General features: G+C 41.7%; 1 protein-coding gene across 1 annotated transcript in view; it reads left to right on the plus strand.

Moving 5' to 3' along the window:
* Window positions 1–4,331: 4,331 nt before the first annotated feature.
* COMMD1 (copper metabolism domain containing 1) overlaps window positions 4,332–19,101 on the plus strand; it is a 130,594-nt gene continuing 115,824 nt past the window's right edge. The window contains exon 1 of the mRNA XM_074989381.1: window positions 4,332–4,561. Within this exon, the coding sequence (XP_074845482.1) occupies window positions 4,376–4,561 (186 nt within the window). The 5' untranslated portion in view covers window positions 4,332–4,375. The remainder of the gene's footprint in view (window positions 4,562–19,101) is intronic.

The raw sequence follows: 19,101 nt of genomic DNA on the forward strand, positions 1-19,101 counted from the left end.
GACCAGGTGCTCCCACCACTCAGTGCTTGGAGGGGTAGCTCCAGAGCCAGCGGGGCACCCGGCAGCGGGGACCAGGAGGTCCCAATGGTCCAGGGCATCCCCTTGTGCCCCCTGGGATGGCTCCCCTGCCAGGAGCTGGGGGCGGCCACCCATGCATCATCTAGCAGGGTGCCTGCCCTGCAGGAGGTGGCTTGCAGGGATTCCAGCTGCTGCTGGATGTCCATGTCTGCAGGCTCAAGGTCTGTGAGGTTTATGTCACCAATGCAGGGCTCGTGCAGTGCAGGTTGAGTGTGTCTGGGAGGGGCCCTTTAAGGAAGCAGCATGCTGTTTCCCCGGAAGGGCTAGTCTGCCCTGTCACCCCGTTTGCGGGTTTTCTTGGCCCCTTATTTTGAAGGGGGATGCTTGTGTGTGCGGACGCTCCCTTTCCATGTCCAGGGCAGCCCCTTTTGATGTCGTGTGGCACTACATCAATGTTCAACGTTGATGGTGCTGGGCCCAGAGGACGTGCAGACACTACGCGTCAATGTAGCATATTTCGATATTGCCGCTTCAAAATACACTACTCTGATGTAGCATGCTAGTGTAGATGTAGCCAATGTGTATAGGCAATTCCAATTGTTCCGTCCAATATGTATGTCAAATTACTGCTTCCAAATGCCTTAGATTTGTCAACAGTGAATTTCATCTGCCATCATGCCACCCATTCTGAGCTTTTGAACAGTAATCTGTAAACCACAGCTGACCCCTTTGCCCCTCCTTGCTTTTTACACTCACAGATCATGTTCTGTATAACAATCGCTGATAACAGGGCACTCCACTTTTCTTTTTGCATCAAAGGGTGAATATAGATCATTAAGGTGAAAAGCTTAAAAGGAACTTTTTCTGTCTTAAATTCTAGGATTCATGCATGTTAAATCTTTGTAGGTATAAAGTTAAAGTGCCTGCACAAAATGATTTATATATAAAATTCTACTGAGAGATTTTTATAGCCTCATTTTTATTTTAACTTTAAATGTTCAGTACTAAAACACTGAAGATGGATGGAGAAAATTTGTCATGTTATCTTACCTCTTCACACCTCAGAGCAAAGCAGACTAAATGTGTTGGCAAAATAGGGAGCATACTAACAATGACTACAGCGGCAAACAGCAGCCCACCAACGCACTTAAACACATGCTTCCTTTAAATATGTGAATATTCCCATAGGTGAAATAGAAATAATTTTGTATTGATGCATAGAAGGATCCTCCATTTTTTCTATGAATCATTCTTTACTTTTTAAGTAGTGGGATTGCAGTAATGGAAGGTAGGATAACCTACTATGTATAGTGGAAGAAAAGAACAGTTGCAAAGCTTGAATGATGCTATGGAACATCCACAGTTGAAATCTTTCTTAAACACATCCTATGGCTATTGTTTTACTTCTTTCAGATAAATACACTGAAATTAAAGACAGAAGATAAAAAGCCCAAAGACAACTTTATTGCAGGTTTCATAACAAAGTAAATATCTGGTGTATAGGTTTGAATATTTGTGAAGGGTTTGAAGAGAATGCAGAATAATGACTAAATATAGAAGTCTCAGAATCTTCTCCTCTTCTGCTTCTCCCAGTCTCTCTGCCTTTCTCTTACAATGATACGTGTCTATTAAAAGCTCCAAGTACATTTTCAGCACATTGTGTTGGGTAACACAGTGCTACTGTTCAATAATTTTCTACAGTTAAACAATTTAAACTCCTTACCATGGATGGAATAAATTTTGTTATGTTCACCAAGGCATGTGCAGCTGTTCACCAGCAATAGAAACCCAGGCTTCCTACTAACAGAGAGGAAGCCATGCTAGTCTATACACTATCAAAACAAAAAGCAGTCAAGTAGCACTTTAAAGATTAGCAAAATAGTTTATTAGGTGAGCTTTCATGGGACAGACCCACTTCTTCAGACCATAGCCAGACCAGAACAAACTCAATATTTAAGGCACAGAGCAGGCTTCCTACTGTGAGTGCTGGGGGCACTCTGCTAATCAGCTGGGCAGCACTTGAATCTCTCCTGAGACCTCAGCTTACAGGGAATGCTGTTCCTTACAATAGTTAAAGCTTTAAGGGACTTTAAAAAGAGAATGTTCTTGTGGATGTAAAAGAACACTGGAGCTCTTTGTTCTTGTTCTTTGTTTCAGGATTAAGGAAACTAAACATAATAAGAATGGATCTCAAAAAAACATGAGGAACGAATGTCACTCCTAATGAGCTGGCAAGCCCCATGTGAAATCCCACCTAAAGAACAGGGAAGCCAGGGCTTTGCTGTTTTATCTTCATTCACACTCATGGAAAAATAAATCAACAGTGTGTGAAATGCCTCTGAGCAAGCCTGAATGTGATATGGGGCACTACAGGAATTATGATAGTTGTGAATTCTCCTTTACTTTGTGTTTGCTTAACTTAAGCTGTCCAGAGGACAGAAGTAAAAGTTTCCTTTATAGGTCATTTATAATGAGCCAATCCAGAGACATTCTTTACTATGGTAACTATCAAAATAATTCAGCCCTGATGATTAAATTAGAAATATTAGGTATTTTCAGCTGTGTTGCATAACTAGTAGTTATGTGACCTCTGCTATTAATCAGGACAAAGCACAGTACCTGGAAGAATTGTTTTAGCAGGTTGTTTGGTAGTGGATTTCAGAGTATACTTCAGTTCCAAAACTTACATCAACAAGGGGAAAAATGAAGAGTCTTCTTTAAAAAATCATATATACATATAGATTGAAATGTGTGTGGAGTACCTGTCTGGCCTTATTTGGATTTATTCTTTGCTTATCTGGCATACAGCATTATATTTACACTCTGTTTCATATATCACACAAAGCTATAAACAAATAAAAGATAGGACTGTTCCATTCCAACAGTAGGTAACAGATAGGTCAAGGGTTTGGAGTTTTTGTTTTTGTATTCAACTCCTTCCTTATTCTTTAAATAGTGAGTTTATTAAAATCAATGCATCAGTTGTTTCACTTCCACCCAGGAAAATTCAACAAAGGTTCTGAACTTGAAGTAAATACAACTTTTCCAAAATGTAACAAGAAACAGCAAGCCCTGCTTGAATAACGCCCTGTGTTAGTGAATAGAGAAGGATTTCACAGTGGTTTTATCCAAACATAACCCTAATTTTTTACAGCAAGCGCCCTATGAATGATTTGTTACTCAAGGGCTGCCTATTTAATATGTAACCACGTTAAATACCTGCAATACTAAATCACTTCTGGAAGAATACTTGCAGTAGCTCATTCATACAAACTGATACATTCTGCCTACAAAATTATTCCAAACTTATAAAGAATGCAACTTTAGAATCTCTTCTCTGTTTTTTCCTGTCTTAACATTACCACACTCAACAGTAACTAAGATCTTTTTTAAAACAATCCAACTGTATTTTCAATCTTTCCAAATAAAAAATAAAGGTGGATGATTAAATATTACTTGCCTATTTCAATTTTCAAATTATTACCTAAAAATCATTCACCAGGAGTTTATTATGTTGAGCTGTGGGGAGCTAAGAGCCAGGTGCAGCTGCTCCCCCATGCAAATATGGGGCAATTAGCTTCTTTGTTAAAATAAATCAAGATGCCTTCCTGATGCCTGAAATATGGGGCATTCCCAGCCAAAAATGGACAGATGATCACCCAACACAGGGGATGAATTTCATGTGGATTGCCCAACCCTCTCTAGGTCTCTAGTTTATGTAACATCTAGGGTATGATTATCTCCCAAAATGAGGAGAACATGAACTATTCAGTAAAATGCTATTGATTTTCCTTTTGTGATGCCACCAGACCCCACTCAGCAGGCCGGATATAACCTGGGGCTTCTAGAGCTAAGTGCATTAGTCTCTACGGCTACAGCTGTGATGTGTCCACATCTGCAAAAATGCACCTCAGATTTGCAGGACTGTGTTGATACCAATGAAAAAACAAGAAGTCCTGTGGCACCTTACAGAGGAACAGCTATTTTGGAGCATAAGCTTTCCTGGGCAAAGACCTGCTTTGTCACATGCACCTGACGTCTCGTTTTTGCAGTTACAGACTAACAGGGCTCCCCCTCCGATAACTATCAATGAAGTCATGTTTGGTTTCCACTAGCCCTTGTGCACTGGTCCCCACAGTTCAGGACCCCCTGCAGGGAGAGCTCCGCCAGCGGCAGCCCCAGGAAAGCACCGCAGGGAGAAGGGACGTTCCGTCAAGACCTGCAACGCGAGGACGCGCGCCCGTTCGCCGGCAGGGGGCGCTGTGGAGACCGCCGGCTCTGTCCCTCGCGGGGTTTGTCCTCGCACGGCCCCCGTAACGAGTAGGGCCGGCGCACGCTCGTTCGCTCCCCGGCCGGCATGGCGGCGGAGCAGCCCCCGCCCGAGAGCGCCAAGCCGCTGAGCGCGCTGCTAAATGGCATCGCGCAGGCCGCCTACTACGGCCAGGCCGGTATCACAGAGGAGCTGCTGCGGGGCCAGCTCTACCCGGAGGCGGCGCCGCACGAGTTCCGCGCGCTGCTCGCCAAGATGAGCGGCGTCCTCAAGGTAGCGGCGCCCGGACGGGCTGGGCTGGGCTGGTAGGGGCAGTGGGAGGGTGTTGGGACAGACAGACGGACGGGGCTGGGCTGAAAGGGTCAGCGGGAGGGTGTTTGGACGGACGGACAGGCTGGGCTGGAAGGAGCGGTGGGAGGATGTTGAGACAGACAGGTGGACAGGCTGGGCTGGCTTCGAGGCAGACAGATGGAGAAGCTGGCGCGTGGGGAGGGAGTGGGACAGGCAGAGACACGTACAGCTTGGGCTGGAGGGGTTGGAGAGAGGTGTTAGGGCGGACAGACAGGCAAGCTGGGCTTCAGGAGCAGTGAGAGTGTGTTGGGAGAGACGGACAAGCTGGGCTGGAGTGTGACTATTCTGGGCTGGAGAGTGCCCGTGGCAGTCCACAGAGGAGCACAGGGTTGGTGATGGCCCATGAAAAGAAAAAAAGTTCCTGCTTCTGTAGGTCTCTTGTGCCATGTTGGTGTTTCAACCATTCATATGTGTTGCAGCTGAGATTTGGGATGAGGTGTGGGTAAAGTCATGCAGCGCAGCTGGTGTGGTGTGCAGTTGTTGGTGACTTGAAGGTGGAAGAATGATACATTTTCATTTAAAAATACTAGTGGTTGATGATGGTTTGACCAGCCACTGACCAGACATAAGTAGGGCCCTACAAAATACTTGGTCCATTTTGGTCAGTTTCATGGTCATATGATTTTAAAAATATTCAATTAAATGGTTTCACGTGTTTACCTCTGTATTTTAACCTAGCTGTTGCAATGGTGGGTGGGGTTCCTGACTGAACAGTTTGTTGTGTAGTGGGTGGTGGATTGCCACCTTTATTTATGCCTTGCTTCTGGCAGGAGCCTTATCATCAGACTAGAGCTACCAGAGAGCAGCCAGGTGCTCTGCTCTGAAGCTGGTGTCACTGCCTGTGGCAGCACAGAAGTGAGGATCACAGTATATTGTGGTGGGGGGGAGAGGTCATCACTTGTGGGGAGGACACTGATAGCTTTCTGTGGGGGCAACTGCCTAGGGCTCCATGGTCAGGTAATTGCTGTCCCTGTAAAAACCATGTGTCAAATTTGAATATGAATGTTAGTTGTGAACATTTTTTCTGTAGATGGTTGTTTAAGTCTCTTTTCTGCAGAACACACTCTCAGGTCTTTAACAGAATTGCTCCCTCCATTAAAGTGCTGTTTGACAGGTTTGTGTATTTGGAGATTTTTGATGTCTGCTCTATATCCATTCATTCTTTGATGAAGAGTGTTTGCAGTCTGCGCTATATACACACCTACTGACCACTACACTTTTATCTCCTAAAGAGAAAACATTCTGAAGCTGGAAGCCTAGTACAAAAATATAATTAAGTGGAAGCTAAAGAGGCAGGGTGGGTGAGGTAGTATTTTTTATGGGCTCAACTTCTGTTAGTACAAGAATCAAGCTTTAAAGCTGCACACACATCTTACTGAGACAGGTACTCAGGCCACATCCATATCAGAGGCCTGAATCAGAATAATTATGTTGCTCATGAATGTGAAAAATCCATGCCTTTGAGTGATGTAGTTATACCTAATACTCTGCATTGAAGTGGTATCCTGTCTACACAGCTGTGGCCTGTAAGGAGGGTGGATTAACTGTGCTGGTGGGGAAAGGTTTCCCATCAGTATAGTAATACTGTAGCACTGCACAAAAACAAACCCACAGGGTATGTCTACACTTAGGCTCTCTCTAAGTTGTTAAGTTGATCCAAGTTATCCCAGCTATTATAAACCACTATAATTATATGTCCACAAAACACTTTGTGTCAGCTGAATGTGTCCACAGTTGGTGCTCTAGCATTGAGAGAGTGCTCAGCAGGGCACTGTGGGTAGCTAACCTACTGTGCAATCCACCACCTTCTGCTGCTAGGAGCTGTGGGAGCGGGGAATGGATCACAGAGCATCATGGATGCAGACTCATCAGCCTGTGATGCACTTATTTCAGTCCCATCATTCCATGGGCTTCCAGCTACTTTTAACTATGTGCCTACTTCCTCTGCCTGAGAGCCTGGATCCTGCATTGCTCAACAGTTTTGTGTTAAGAAGTATGACTTCAATGCTGCTTATGGAGTATTTCACGAGCTGTGAATGTAAACCTGAATCCACAGTGTTTCCTTTGCTGTGTGCCATAAGAAGAAATAATTCCATATTATTATGTGACATTCATAGAGCATCTGCACACATCGGACCTTTGCTAATGGGCTCAGGAAACAAGCACTGGAGTAATGAGATGGCATCATTGTGCAGGTGAGATGAGCAATATCCACAGAACTTTAAGATGTGCACAACCACCTTTCTAAACTGTATGTGGTGCTTGCTCCTACCCTGCAACACAAGGGCACCAGAATGAGAGCTGCTTTCTTTGTGGAGAAGTGTATGGTAATTTCAGTGTGGAAGCTGGCAACTCCAGACTCTGCTGGTCAATTGTGAATTGTTTTGGGTTGGGAAGTCCAGTATGGGGGTTGAGTTCACACAAGTGTGCAGGGATGTTAATTGAATCCTGCTAAAAAGACTGTGACTCTGGGAAATGTGCGTGAAGTAGTGGATGGCTTTGCAGCAGTGGGATTCCTAAGTGTTGGGGCAATAGGTGGTGCACACATCCCAATTTTGGCTCTGGACTATCTTGCAATGAAATACATCAGTAGAAAGGGCTGCTACTTTGTGGTACTGCAGCACCTACAGATCACTAGGGTCATTTCACTGATCAGGTTGGGCAGTCAGGCAAGAGGCATACAGGCTGAACCTCTCTAGTCCAACATGCTCTCGTGTGGCAGCATTGGTAATCCAGTCTGATTTTTAGTTAGCTGGACATGGTGTGTCATAGTGTTATCATGGCGTGTCCAAGTTTCCTGTGGTCAAGTGAAGTTTGTTTACGGCCACCAGTCCTGGCTCTGTGTTTTGTGCTGTTGTTTAGCTGTAATTTACCCCTAAATGTATTCTAAGAGTCCAGTAAACAGTGTAATGTGGTATTGCCTTTGTGATTGCTTCCGAAGTGTGATTTGTAGTCTGCAAATGTGCCAATTGCCATAGGGTATGTATTCCAACAGCTACCAACACGTGTAGAAAGAAAATGAACCTTTTTTTTCCTGTGAGTATATTTTTATTAAACAGCAATAACCTATTTCAAAATTTGATTGATTTCTTGAAAGGGACATGACCCAAAGGAGCATTCTCTTAATGGGGGTTCTCATGTCTATGTATAAGTCCAGCTGTTATGTTATTAGGGAACCTGTCTGCAGGAGTGGAGTAGAAGGGGTACTACAGTTGGCTGGGAGCTTGAAGGAATATGTGTGTAGTGTTGGGGGAGCTCTTGAGATACATTTCTGAATAGGTGGGTCTCTTTGTTTCAGTTTTCATTTTATTTAATTTTTCCAACAACAAAAACAGCTGAAAATTGTAACAAAAACATGCATTTTTCTGAGTAAATGTTGGATTTTATGATGGTGGGTGGAAAGACAGAGGAGAAGTGTTCAGGACATAAAAGCCTTAATGAACTGAATTCAGTGTGGTTTGCTGCAGAACTAAAATAGAACTTAAAACATAAGCCTACCTCTGAGTTAAAGAAATTAATACATCTCTAATTCCCAAATAAAAATCTTAGATTTAAATAAAGTTGATTTTGTAGACTTATATGTATTAGTCAAATATTTGCATTTCATACATATTTTAAAATATTTATTTATAAACACTCTGGCTATGGCCACACTAGCCCCTCCTTTTGAAGGGGCTATTGTAATTTGGCACTTTAGGATATGCTAATGAGGCACTGCCATGAATGTGCTGTACTTCATTAGTATAAGTTTTGCCCTAATTTCTTGCAGCGGTTTGAGATTTTAGTTATTTGACTTTTTTCCACTTTTTTTTTTTTTTATCTTAAAAGTCATGCTAAGACACCACATGCCATCTGAGCACTCTGTGCACAGACAAAACCATCTTGTCGGTCTAACTGGAACTACTTCCTCTCCAGGTTGTTAATTTTTTTTTTTGTTAATTGTCATTCTCTACATCCTGTGATCATGATCTCCAACATCAGCTGATTGGAGCACCTCCCTAAACATGTCCTCCTTATGCTTGCCTCATGTCCTTTATCTTCATAGGACACAGATGCATGTCCCGTTTGTGCTACTTCCTCAAAATCCTGTAAGAAATCTGCCCCTAGGTATCAAAGGTCCTATGGCTGGAGGGCAGCTGGGACTGCAGGCTCCTCTCTCAACAGACCCAACAACTTCAGTATGCTCCGAGGGGAGAGAGCATTTGCTATGTGAAGCTGCCATGGTTTGGCTGGAAGGTGTGATGTGAAGCCTCCACACCAAGCAAACAGGAAGTGTAATTTCAAAACTTACCAGCCGTTTAAGGGGCAAAGGGTGCCTGCATTCCAGGATGCGGGGCAGCAGAGTTCAAACTGCTGACCCAAGAGGTCACAGTCGGTATTGTGGGACACTTCTTGGAGGTCATATGCAGGGATATAAGCAAGCAGTGTGTATACACAGACACTGCATCAATCTAACTTTGTGGTAAAAAGAACTACACCTCTCATCAATGTGGCTTTATTTTGACAGTGTAGCAGGAGAGTTCATTTATCAGGATTGTAGTATGCACACCTCACTGTTTTGTCAATGAAAGCTGACTTCTGCAACAGAACTGTGTTGCATAGACAAGGCTTTATAGCACTGTAGTGATTCAGCTGTACTTGTACTCCTGCAGAGTGTGTAATGAAGATGCTCTATGCTGGTAGGAAAGTGGCATAAAAATACCATCCGCAAAAGTGGCAGAAGCTATGTCAGTGGGAGAAACTCTCCCACCATATTAATGCTGGGCATGCCAACTGGTGTAAACGTAAATTATTTAGGGGAATGGTTTATTCATAAAATAATCCTTTTGTAAGGTGTAGTGTACAGTACAGATAACCTCAGAATGTCATGGTTAAATACAAGGGCGAACAAGGAGTTTAGCTTAAGTAACTAGCACACATCTGAAGGGACCACTCAAGGGGAAGTGGCCCATTACTCATAGGGAAACAAAAGAACTCTGGATGACTCAAAAGCATCTGTCTAACCAATAGAAGTTGGTCCATTTAAAAATAATTACATTGCCCACCTTGCCTGTGTAATATCATAGGACTGTCACAGCTACGAAAACATGGTATACTACAATGGTAATATAGAAATTTTCAGTAATTATATTTGGCATGCTGTGGAATGTTTTATATGGTAACAGTTCCATTCTGGTCCTGTAGATGGCAGTAGAATATTAGCTTTGCTACAGAAGACTACCCAATAATTGTGTTGCCGCAATAAACATGCGTAAAATAATCTTGTCACTCACTGACCTGTGTCAGACGAAACTTTATATACTTTGGCCACTTCATAATAGAAATATTTCAGCTTGAAGATTTGAAATATGTGGGTTTGCATTTGACTTACTAACATAAACTCAGTGCTTGCAGAAATAAATATTTATGTAATATTCTAGTATTTCCCTGGTGAAATGTTAATCGGACTTTTATATGTGATAAATAAGAACCTTTTTCTTAGATATGAGATGCATCCAGCATCTTTGTAAATGTATCTCCTTTTAAATATATTAGTAATTTTCCTTGTTTAGATCTTCTCAGAAGTATTGGGAAACATGCCTGTTTCACAACAAGAATTTGTGTGATTCTGATTGCATAATTGCAGTGTTAATCAGTCAAGAAGCTGAAAGTGGCATTGGTATTTTGGGTATATTGTGCCAAAATAATATGCCGTTTTTGTAACTGCTGTTTTGAGACAATTTGTATATTGTGATGTCTACCGCTACTTCTACTGATTATTTTTCTCTCTTTTCTTTGACAGCATTTCTTAAATAAGAAATCTTTTCATTGAAATGTGATCTTAGAGTATGTGGGTAAGAACATAAAGCCACTAGAATGGTTAAAACTGTATCAATAGAGAAGTAGTTCTGGAGGAGCTCTGCCACACTTAAGATGCTTATAAAGGGTGATTTGCTCCATTATGATCTGCTGGCTCTGAAGAGCATCATGCTGCACCAGTGACAGATCGCAGTCTCTTCTCCATGAAGCAGTTATCTGCTGTTATCCAGAGAGGGAAGTCCCAAATTATTACTGCTGTCCTTTACTGAGAACTGTGGTTAAGAATCTAGTGATTGTCTTTCAGGGAGAAAAGGTTTAACATTAGAGGACAGGGGCAAAGAGACTCCTGTAGGAAATCACTCATTCCTCTGGGGCCTTAAAATTACTCTTCAATTTTTCTAATGGTAACCGTTAGTGCGAAATAGAGGTACTATGGTTTCCTGCTTGAAAAGGTGCTGCTGCCCCCCGCTCCGATGTATTGTGCTCTCTGAGCAAATTGTAAAGAAACCTAATAATTCATATAATTTGTTAGACAGAGGTTGCTAAAGCTCTGTCAGTGCTTCAGACTTGACTTTGTTCAGTGCCCTTATTATGCACTGCTGTGTCTTTTCTGGCCAATGGGTACCCCCTCCCTTGCCTTGGTTTGTGTGATGTGGACAAATAATAGCTAGGTCTACCTTGGAATTATTGAACTGATCAACCTTTTTTTTTTTTTTATGGGAGCTGCAGGATTCCAAGGGAAGGACATAAACTGGAGAGCTAGTTCCACTCTTGTTCTGCAGTCTTATCCTCTTTTAGGCTATGTTTACACTAGAGGGTTTTGTCGACAAAACTGGCGTTTTGTTGACAAAACCCAGGGAGTATCCAGATTCCCAAGGCATTTTGTTGACAGAAGGTTGTCAGAAAGCAGCACTTTCGTTGACAGTCTTTATCTCGCTCTCCATAGCATCTCTGTTGACGGAAAGCCAGTCTGGATGTTCCAGGAGGACCTCTGTCGACAAACGGCTTCTGGGATACAGAGCATCCCAGACTGCTGTGTTTCCAGTTGATCATTTTGTTGAGAGAGCAGATTGTTTTTGCAGTCTCCTTGGCAGTTTGGCCATGATCTTTTGACAGAAGTTGTTGGAAAATATCTTCCAACAAAAACTGTCAACAAATCGTAGTAATCTAGATGTAGCCTTAGAATGAAAGTGTAAATTTTATGCTGAATAATAACAGTAATAATTTGGCATCTTTAATCTTGCAGTGTGTGTGGTCTCTGTCAGTTATTTCTCTTTCCTTATGCTCTACACACTTTACATAACAGTGCATATTTAATTTTGTTTGCTCACAATACTCGTAATGAGTCACGTTATCTGTTATTGGGTTGCAGCAGCTAGTTAACAGAAAAGGTATGAGTAGAAAGTGAGTGTACTTATGCATTTGGAAATGCAAGTGAATGGAGAATATTATCTGAAGTGGAACTCATCTACATCCGATCCGCAGGTGTAAAGTGGGTATCTACAGTTTTCCAGGGCTTTATTAATAGGATCATAACTTGAAGCATGAGGAAAATCCCTGGTCACGCAAACTCCCAAAGTCATTAACTCTGAATATTTCCACAGCACATTTAAGTCTGTGTCTCTTCTTTAGCTGGACAGAAACCTCAGGAATTGTCATCTTTTATTCCAATTTTTTTCAAGCCAACTGGAGACGAGTGAAATCAGAACTGTATTTTCATTTGTGTAGGTTTGAGATAGCGGTCTAGAGAGAGCCATTTAATGAGGCTGAAAATTGATCTTACTCCATTCAAAATTGCAAACCAGGGTGGTCTATAGGCAGACCATGGCCAAATCTGAAGTGCTAGATACTTTTGAACAGACACCAAGTCATCTTCTTTACTTACTATCTCTGTGTCTATAATGTTTTTTCCTCCTGCGAGAGAGAATAACGTTATCACATTAATGCATCTGCCACCTGGGCAGTGGAGGTGTGAAGAGGGGCTAGGGCGGGGCAGGGTGGAGCCCTGTGAAGGCTGCGATTGTTGTGAGGCTCCCTGACCCACCGCAGGGAAGGATGGGGCTGGCTGTGTGTCTCCCTGACCCTGCCAGTTATCCAGGAAGATGGAGTGGGTTGTCAAGTGTAGGGAGCAGAGGACACAGCCTCCTAGTTATCTTTATTATTTTCTTTGCCATCTGTATCTTGACTGCACTTTGTCCAAGAAATTTGGACCTTGGCAAAAAAATAAACTACCCGTGCTGTAAACTGCAGGTTTCTGTTCATATGGTTTTTAAAGGCTTCAGGCTGACCTCTATGGTTGTTTCTACACAGGCCACTTTCTTCAAAAGTGGCATGGTAATACACAGCCCAAAATACGCTCATGAGGTGCGGATGTACCCTTCTTCTGGCCTCCACAATGCAGTGTAGAAGCACGGCCCCCGGGGAGCTTCCGGAAGGAAGTCCTCCTTCCAGAGGCTCCTTCTTCCCGAAAATTTTTTGGAAGAAGGGGCCTCCAGAAGAAGGACTTCCTTCCAGAAGACCCCCCAGGATCCGCACTTCTAAATGGCGTTTTGGAGTCCGGAAGAATGGTCTTCCGGAGTCTGGAATAATGGTCTTCTGGACTCCAAATCACGTGACCATATGCTAATGAGGCACGGGGAATTTGCATCCACACCGTATTAGCATATTTCGGGCTGTGTATTACCAGGCCACTTAGACAGCCCATGGTACTGATAATAGAATAGTTGGCAAAATCAGGTCCGCTGTTAAATCCAGTCTCATAAGGTCAACAAAATGACAACTTCTACAGCTCAAAGTGCATCCAGGCTGAAGGTTTCAGTAACTATCTTGTAATGGCGAATATTGGCAAAAGAACTGCTTCTGCTTTTGCAAGCTGAATATCATAACAAGCTCAGAAGAAAAGGATGACGTTACTACAGAGCTGAGTGAACGTGAAAATGCCCCGTGCAAGCATTTCTTCCACGTCAAAGGCTTTCACCTTGAAACAAAATCTGCGTTGTCCCCCAAAAATTTCTTTATATTACATGGGATGAAAATTCAGTATCCTGGCTAGATCTGTACAGGTTTTTCTCATGGGCAAAACAATGGGGAAGCTCCTGGAGTAACATACTTAATACTGAAGAAAGTGCCAAGAAAGTGCATTTATAATGATCACAAATGGCCAGAACCTTGGGTTTATGGTACCCTTAGCTTCAGTGCCTCTTAGTACTGTGCTAGGGCATTAATTTATAAAGACAAAATGTTGGTTACTGAGTTAGCAACCAGTTATTCGCAGCACCTAAGCATTCCCCTAATAATTTCCCAGTCAATAGTGTGAATTTTGGGAAGCAGTTTGTGATCTTTATTTTGTTCATGGGTGAATTTTAATGACCATGAAATTGAGTGACTAATGCATTAGCTTGAACAGAGCATGGTAAGGTCAAGCATTGCAAAGGGTATCTGAATTTCTGATTGTCATCAGGAACAAACTGTGTAGTACATTTTGTGATTTGGATAAATTCATCTCACAGTAAACGTTTTTTCTGGCTACCTACATGTTACTTAGGAATCTCAAGTTTGTATGAGGGGTCTCCAAAACTAAAAGGCTGATGCATTAACCAATGATGCCACTTAGCTTAGTTGAAAATGTGCTTTTTTTTTTCTTTTATAGTCTAATTTCACTTATGGTCATGTGTGGTATCTGTTTTACCGATGAATATATCAAATTCATATCAGGTTAGCAGAGGGAAGGGAATTGCTGGATAAGCAATACATGCTGTGTGTCAATGCAGTGAGGTATGGGACCAATATATGCTGTTGTTCAAGAAATTTATAATTATGCCAAACACTTTATTTAATTGGATTTTAAGTCTGTAAAATTACTGTTAAAACTCTAAGGATCTTCTGTCAATGATATCAAATAAATAGTCTTGAATGTCTCAGGGGTAGTAGTGTTAGTCTGTAGCTTCAGAAATAACAAGCAATCCTGTGGCACTTTAGAGACTAACAAATTTATTGGGGCATGAGTTTTCATGGGCAAAGCCCACTTCCATCTGCTGAAGTGGGTTTTACCCACCAAAGTTTGTGATGTAATATATTTGTTAGTCGCTAAGGTGCCACAGGAATGCATATACTTATATAAATTTCCCGACCAGTTTGTTATTGCTAAGAAGTTGGAAACTTTTAGCATTGCCTTTTGTCATAGAATCATTGAAGATTAGGTTTGAAAGAGACCTAAAGAGGTCTAACCCATGCCTCTGCTCAAAGTAGGACCAATCCCAACTAAATCATCCTAGCCAGGGCTTCCTCAAGCTGGGCCTTAAAAACTTCTGAGGGTGGAGATTCCACCACCTCCCTAAGTAATCCATTCCAATGTTTCACCTTCCTCCTAGTGAAATAGTTTTTCCTGATATCTAACCTGGACTTCCCCACTGCAGTTTGAGACCATTGTTCCTTGTTGTGTCATCTGCAAGCACTGAGAACAGTTCCATCCCCTTTAGAACACTCTTTCAGGAATTTAAAGACTGCTGTTGAATACCCCCCTCAATTTTCTCTTTTACAAACTATATATGCCCAGTTCCCTGAAACTCTCCTCATAAGTCATGTGCCCCAGCCCTCTAACCATTTTTGTTGCCCTCTGGACACTGTCCACTTTGTCCAGATGTGACTTCACCCGTGCTGAAAAGAGAGGAATAATCACTTCCTTCAATCTTCTTGTAGGGAATGCAGCCCAATATGCTGTTAGCCTTCTTGGCTCCAAGGGCACACTGTTAGCTCGTATTCAGCCTCTTGTCCGCTGTAATCCTCAGGTCCTTTTCTGCTGCACTACTACTGAGCCAGTCAGTCTCCAGACAGCAGCAGTGCATGGGATTCTTCTGTCCTAAGTGCAGGGTTCTGCACTTACCTTTGTTGCATCTCATCAGATTTCTTTTGGCCCAATCTTTCAGTTTGTCTAGGTCAGTGGTTCCTAACCTGGATTCCAGAAGTGTGTCACAAGGGGTCTGTGGGGAAAAAAAAGATAGGGTATTGCAGGAGTCCACACTAGTGAAAAGGTTAGGAACCACTGTTCTAGGTCATACTGAGACCTATGCCTACCCTCCAGCATATCTGCCTCCCCCAGTTTAGCATCATCTGCAAATTTGCTGAGGGTGCAATCCTTCCCAACATTCAGATCATTAACGGCTATGTTGAACAAAACTGGCCCCAGGACTGGCCTCTGGAGCACTCAGCTTGAAATCAGCTGCCAGTTAGACATTGAGCCATTGATCACTAACTGTTGAACACAAGAATTTATCCAGCTTTCTGCCCACCCTGTACTCCATTCATCCAAGCCATACTTCTTTAACATGCTCGCAAGAATGCCATGGCAGAACCTGTCAAAAGTAGAGATGTTAAAGGTTAATCAGTTAACTGGTTAACCAGTATGGGCTAGAGCAACCCCATGTCTGAGATGGTCCTGTCTAGCTGTAGTAATCCAAAAATATAATCCAGAATACTTTTTTTATTTGCCATGAAGCAGAGCACTTGTTTTCCTAAACAGTAATTTGACAATATAGAAGCTGTGTAGCAGCCATTCCCCCGGCCACTCACTGGCCTAGTTTTTCAGTTTAACATGCTGGGACTGCATCTCTCAGCATTAGAGCTGAGGATGACCTTGGAGTGAGTGTGTTCTACCGGCTACATTTCAGTAACCCCCACACTTAGCAATTTCCAACACTTACTAAAGCATCACTTATTTTTATTTAAGCCTTACTGAAGAAACAAGGGCTATAAAATGTGGTTGAGTTTCAAAATAAAATTTGCATGTCTGAGGTGGGCTGACATGTTCTTTTAGAATTATAATGGCTTGATGGTTTTGGGTTTTTTTGGGGCAGGGGGGAGGTTTTCCCAACTTTGCCTTCTTGTAAGGATTACCTCGATTTTCATACACTTTTAAACTAACTCTGTGAACTGTCATTTTAAAAACAGTTATAGTGTAAATATAGTTTGAAGTCCTACGTTTTCCTAATAAGGGTAAAATTTTTAGTTTTGTGAAGATGTTAGTGGATCTCTGCCAAAAGATTCCTACCTCAGTTTGGTGGGCTGTTGTTTCTGTAGTCCCTAAACTCTGATGCCAAGATTATAAACCATGTTTGTTCAGTAAAGGTAAACATTAAAGTACTATCTTTGTAAAAGGCAATTAGGCAACAGACATTTTTACTTAGTTTCCTCTGAGAAATGTAAACGTTTTTCCTTCTATTTCAAAAGAAGTGTTACATCAAATGGACATTTTTTACTCCTGTTTTTTACATTTTTATTTCAAGGGTAGTTATTGGTGTTTTAACTTTTTTTTGGGCTTTGAATTTTGTACTGTGCCAAGGTTCAGAATGACACTTTAGGAATTGAATTGTTTCTAATTTTTCCTATTTTTTAAAAAAGAATCAACTGTATAATACTCAGAATTACTACACAAAAGCCAAAACTAACACACATCTGTGCAGTGCCCATCTACCCAGAGAGGAATGCTAAAATAGTCTCCAAACTATCTTGGCATTATGTGTTATATATTCAGTACTCAGAAAACGTAGCATGTTTTTGAATGTGCTCTCAGTCTGAATTCTTCTAGAACACTTTTACAGACGATGCAAGTTTGATATATAAGGTAATATTTTCTATTGGACTGACTTCTGTTGGTGAAAGAAAAGAGCTTTTGAGCTACACAGAGCCTTTCAGGTCCATCAAAGATCTAAATACAAGGTGAAACAGATGGTTCACCATAAGAAGTGAACACTCATTCTACAAGACTGTTCAAGGGGAAATGGTCCTTTAACCTCTGCAGTCAACGGCACAAAAAAGGGGGTTAGTGAATTACAGATTGTTGGAATAAACCATACATCTAGTATCTTTATTAAGACCATGATTTTAGTGTCTAGGCAGTCTACACTAGGAAATTAGCTCTGTACAGTGAGAGCCCCGCAAATCTGGGGATATTTGCTTTATATCCGTAGGTATCTGCATCCATGGATGTGGCAGTGGATATCCATAAATCATTTTTGCTGATGTGTGCATGTGGATAGGAATACAAATTTGTATCTAGAACCCCCAAGATGTGCGGATACCCACTTTATAAACCCCAGATCATTTTTGTAGAGTAGATGCCATTCAAATACTAACCTCTGGTGTAAACAGTTTCTGCCTCTCAGGGAGGTGGATTAGTTAAGCTGCTGGAAGCACCTTGCTCATCTGGGTAAGCAGTGTCTTCACTGAAGCACTACTGAGAAGTGGCTACATTATTTTGAGTGTAGATAAGCTCTTGGTCCAGGTTCCTTTAAGAATAAGGTTAGAGCAGGAGGATTGCTTCTTCCTCACACAGGACAACAGTGTTGGTGTTCATAGGACTGCTTTAAATCTCAAAATCGCACCAGTGAATCTCTAAAGGATTCTCTTGGAAAAGTGTCTGCCATAGAGATTTTTCTTGTTCTGTTGTATTGAAATACATGTCAAATAAGTGATAGAGACTGAAAGTTGTTCCATAGCAGAGAATATACCCTTTTGTTTGTCTAGAAGGAGTCCACCACATCTTCAGCATTACATAAAAAGATGACTAGACATTAATTTCTCCACCACATTGGAGAGAATGGGTAGTGGAAAGCTTTTGCCTTTATTCATATCCTGGATAGTGCTATTCAGCAGCCCTTCCCTAGCTTGGCCTCCATGGAAAACCTGTCCAGCTCATGTCTTGGAAAGATGATAGCTGAGCTGCTTGACAGTTGAAATACCTTACTGAACACTTTTCAGGATGCACGTTACTTTGAGAAGCAAGAGTATTTTGACATTCTTCTCTTGCAATTTTTATGCAGAGCTCAAGCTTGAGGAGGATTCTACTGTCAGATTATTTTAAAACACAGTAATATTTGAAATGCCTACCTGCCTCTCTCATATAATTTCCAGCATTATGAAATAAGTGTTGAAGGTAAATTAGCAAGTGCTTTGATACTGAATCTATCTTTTTGACTTGGAATGTCAGGAAATGTCACATGTGGGATATGGATAAGTTCCACTCTTTTATGAGCCATTTGTGAAGTCAGACTGCTTTTTTTAGAATAATTGAAAAAGATTTCAGTCAACTGATTTTTGCATCTCTTAAAAGTGAGGGCAAGTCTACACTTAAAATGATGCCTCGACGCAGCTGGAATGTTCTAATGAAGATGTTCTGTGCCAACAGGAGAGAGCCCTCCCATCAGCATGTACTGCCTACATGGAGGGTTAAGTTGGTATATGTGTGCATAGATAGGCTGATAAAGATCTGTAGTGTAGACCAGAATTAAGATTTGTCTTAAATGTATCCCTCTAGTTCTGGATGAGTTGCGTTGAAGTCAGAATGTCTGCTACAACTTATTTTTATGGCACATGATATAGTTAATATTTTTCTTAAATTTAATTGTTGCAATGGGTGATTGGAATGTATTTAATTAAAAGTTCCTGCTCGAATTCTTGGATCTGGCTTTACTAGCTATTCTGGGGCAGGTCACATCTGTTGTGCTTGGATACTGTCTGACATGACCCACATAAGAACATTAATTCAGATTCTAACCAGTATATAATGATTTGAAAATTAGTACCCACATGCATTTTTCAAGTCCAGGGACCAGAAACAGCTGTTTTTTGAGATTCACAGTCTCACAGCAAAGCATGTGAGAGTGCAT

The sequence above is a fragment of the Carettochelys insculpta genome, chromosome 3 (genome assembly GCF_033958435.1).
Source record: "Carettochelys insculpta isolate YL-2023 chromosome 3, ASM3395843v1, whole genome shotgun sequence".
NCBI lineage: Eukaryota > Metazoa > Chordata > Testudines > Carettochelyidae > Carettochelys > Carettochelys insculpta.